At 50.2% G+C, this 3,762-nt stretch overlaps 1 protein-coding gene across 1 annotated transcript in view; it reads right to left on the bottom strand.

The window, feature by feature from the left end:
- Window positions 1–749: 749 nt before the first annotated feature.
- The window catches only part of TUBA8 (tubulin alpha 8), an 18,788-nt gene continuing 15,775 nt past the window's right edge, over window positions 750–3,762 (bottom strand). The window contains exons 4-5 of the mRNA XM_004710278.3: window positions 2,696–3,376; window positions 750–1,061 (exon numbers count right to left, since the gene is read on the bottom strand). Of these exons, the coding sequence (XP_004710335.1) occupies window positions 768–1,061; window positions 2,696–3,376 (975 nt within the window). The 3' untranslated portion in view covers window positions 750–767. The remainder of the gene's footprint in view (window positions 1,062–2,695; window positions 3,377–3,762) is intronic.

Below are 3,762 nucleotides of genomic sequence, written 5' to 3'. Positions count from 1 at the left end.
GCTCGATGGCAGTGAATTTGTTGTTCCCTTTTTAGACTATAGCTATTGCGGAGTAAAACCATCAGGTTGCAGAATATTATGTTTAAATCCATACGGATACCTAAAACGAGACCAAAGTGTTTATAAAATAATGAACAAAATATGTGTGTAAGAGCCCCCAATAAAAGGATTAAAACCCAGCTGTCTAGCCTTAGAGCCCGAGGGCGGCTCCCCTCCGCCCTGCAGGCGCCATGAGGGGAGAGTAAGAACAGGCCTGAGGGCAGCGGGTTCGGCTTGGGCTTGAGGCCCAGGACTGCTGGCTCTGGAGCCTCGCATGACGGCTCGTTGCTGCCATCCAGGTCTCTGGGAGGCCTTTTCTGACCCAATCTAACCAGGTCCTCCTCCGACTTTTTATGAACTCTTCATTGTTTTCTTTTGCCCAGAATCTTTCCTTTCTCAAAATGTTCCACCATTTCCCAGCCAGCAGGCCAACTTTGGGGCTGGGCCCAACCCAAAGCAGGGATAAAAACTCCTGATGAGTCCTCTGCATATATGTGAGTCCCCTTTCCTCTCCCCGGAGACAGCAGCCCTTGTTTCCTTTGGTGGCCCCAGCTGCTACCACTCAATGCAGGGTATATGCCAGGGCCCAGCCTCCATGTGGGCACAGGCACACTTTCTAGGGAAGACAGAAGTCACCCAGGGTTGAGAGCCTGCTCAATCACTCTTGGCACAATGTTTGGACAGAAGCAGCAAGAATAAATAGACACAGCCAAGGGGAACATGTATATTTAAAATTCCTCCCCTTCATTTTCTTCTTCAAACGAATCAGTCCCCACTTCTTCATAATCCTTCTCCAGGGCAGCCAGGTCCTCCCTGGCCTCAGAAAATTCTCCTTCTTCCATTCCCTCTCCAACATACCAATGCACAAAGGCCCGCTTGGCATACATCAAGTCAAACTTGTGGTCCAGGCGGGCCCAGGCCTCCGCGATCGCCGTGGTGTTGCTCAGCATGCAAACAGCCCGCTGGACTTTGGCCAGGTCCCCTCCGGGCACCACGGTAGGTGGCTGATAGTTGATGCCCACCTGAGGAACAGAGAAAAGGGGAAGAGCAACAGAGGGTGATTCAAGTGAGTCAAGGAAGAGCTGGGCTCCTCGAGACAAGGTGCCGTGGTCCCGGGAGCGTCGTAGCGAGGCACGGTCCTGAGTGCAGAGTGGGACGAATGGACAAGAGGTGAAAAGTGGGAATCAGGAGGCTGGGGAAGCAGGCAGGCCAAGAGGGGTGAATTTGAAGGAAAAATACAGTTAGTGGGATTGAGTTCTAGCAAATTCAAGGTTCAAGATCCAAGAATTGAAAAGCTAGTGAGGTAAAAGGGGAGAACAGGACTGGGAATGGGTAGAGATGCCAGTGCGGTGCCTCCAGGACTCAAGTCAAGGTGACAACTGGTCTGATTGTGGCAGAGCTGCACAGCAAATGCGTGTGTCTTAGAAGGAAACCCATGCCATTGGAGGCAAATTAGTTTTTAGACTCGATGTTACCATCAAGCTTATTATTTCCCATGATGGTGATCTTCTGAAGTTCTTTTTTAGTTTTGCTGACAAAAAATTTAAGGAAATTCCCTGGCAAGGGTGGGGGTTATTTAAAAGGGTGTGGGGTATTTCCAAAGCACTAAATAGGTCTTGGAAATGGTACTAGCGTCCAGCAAGCCCTCTGTCTCTGAGGAACGGGGATTCTTGAAAGGAAAGGGCTCCTATGAAAGAAAATTGGTTAAAGGTCTGGCCTGAACTGGCCAGCTCCCCAAATTCTGGTAGCATAGCCCCTACCCCACCCCACCCCCACCCCAGGTTAACTCCAGCTTAGTCTAAAGTGGGGGCACTATCCTAGAAGTCTCCTTTCTACCCAGATACACATAGACCAAATCCAAACCAAGTCCAAGAACCATAGGATTCTAGAAGAAAGTCAAAGGTGACATAAGGGTGATGTTATTTATGGCGCACTAAAAACCATGATGCTCTCTCAAAATGCCTCTCCTAAGACACCATGTCTTAATTGCCCGTCGCCTATATCCATAGCTTTAAAATGCATGTGCTCTTGAGTGAGATTATCAGCAGGCAGCAGAGCAAAGGCTCAGACAGTAGGACCATCTTGGTGGCACAGGGTGGTGCTGAGAAAGGGGCACAAGACTAGGAAGGAGGGAACTGGATATAAATTCCGTCACATCATGTATTTGACTAGATTGGCCCCTGACCAGCATACAGCAACCCTGTCCTGGGGCCAACTCCCCTCTCTTCTGAACATTAGCATCCTTTGACCCAAGTCAAGTGGGGACAAACACCCCCGGAGAAGGATGCCAGAGCATGAAGCTCAGCAACACCCACCCCCATCACGAGTGCTTTTCTGAAATTTGGCCCAAGATGCTCATGTTGCCTTATTTCTTTTTCTGGATACAATTCCAGAGATTCAGCTGAATAACAGAGAGAGAGAGAGAGAGAGAGGACTTCCAGTTTTTGTCAGTTTACACCTTCCCATGTCTCTCATCACCCCACTTCCCCTGCTGCCCCATTCATTCTTATTCACTCACTCAGTTGGTTGTTTACATTTGGAGAGGGGGAACGGGGAGAATACTTCCTTTTTGCTAACAATGCCTTGACTATTTCTGAAAGGATGAGCAACCTGCTTCCCTAGGTGACTATTTTCTCCCCAATCCACCCTGTCTCACCTTGAAGCCTGTGGGACACCAGTCTACAAACTGGATGGTCCTCTTGGTCTTGATGGCAGCAATCGCGACATTAACATCCTTGGGCACCACGTCCCCCCGGTAGAGCATGCAGCAGGCCATGTACTTGCCATGTCTCGGGTCACACTTCACCATCTGACTGTTGGGATCAAAGCAGGAGCTGGTGATCTCGGCCACAGAGAGCTGTTCGTGGTAGGCTTTCTCGGCAGAGATGATGGGTGCATAGGTGACCAGGGGAAAGTGGATGCGGGGGTAGGGCACCAAGTTGGTCTGGAACTCGGTGAGGTCCACATTCAGGGCCCCGTCGAAGCGGAGCGAGGCAGTGATGGAGGACACGATCTGGCTGATGAGGCGGTTGAGGTTGGTGTAGGTAGGGCGCTCGATGTCTAGGTTCCGGCGGCAGATATCATAGATGGCCTCGTTGTCCACCATGAACGCACAATCGGAATGTTCCAGCGTGGTGTGAGTGGTCAGGATGGAGTTGTAGGGCTCCACCACCGCAGTGGACACCTGAGGGGCTGGGTAGATGGCAAACTCTAGCTTGGACTTCTTGCCGTAATCCAGGGAGAGGCGTTCCATCAGCAAAGAAGTGAAGCCCGAGCCAGTGCCCCCACCAAAACTGTGGAAGATCAGGAAGCCCTGCAAGCCAGAGCAGGCATCCGTCTGGGGAAAGGAGACCAGAAAAAGACAACTTGAAGACAAAGGAGCTTCTGGGAACAGCCCCATGGAGACAAAGCCACACAACCCCTTCTATCTGCCTTACTATATACTTCAACGTTTGACGTGGTTAATATCAACACAGCCTTGAAGAAATAAGGAAACACAGACAGATCTGTACTGGTGTTGGGGGAACTGGCTAAACATAGGGTCATAATGACACACCAATACTTGCACATGTCATGAAACAAATACATGCATGTATGCATGTAGGTACATGAAGGTTTCAGTGTGATGGCTTGTATCACCAAGAATGTGAGTTTCCTATCAACGGTGCCTTTGTCCCTTGAGACCCCCAACTCCTGTACCATTCTCCTTCCCTTTAAGGAACC

This window comes from Echinops telfairi, unplaced genomic scaffold (assembly GCF_000313985.2).
Source record: "Echinops telfairi isolate 266 unplaced genomic scaffold, ASM31398v2 ScPeMD7_6273;HRSCAF=7185, whole genome shotgun sequence".
NCBI classification, from domain to species: domain Eukaryota; kingdom Metazoa; phylum Chordata; class Mammalia; order Afrosoricida; family Tenrecidae; genus Echinops; species Echinops telfairi.
This window is presented reverse-complemented; position numbering and strand designations above follow the sequence as displayed.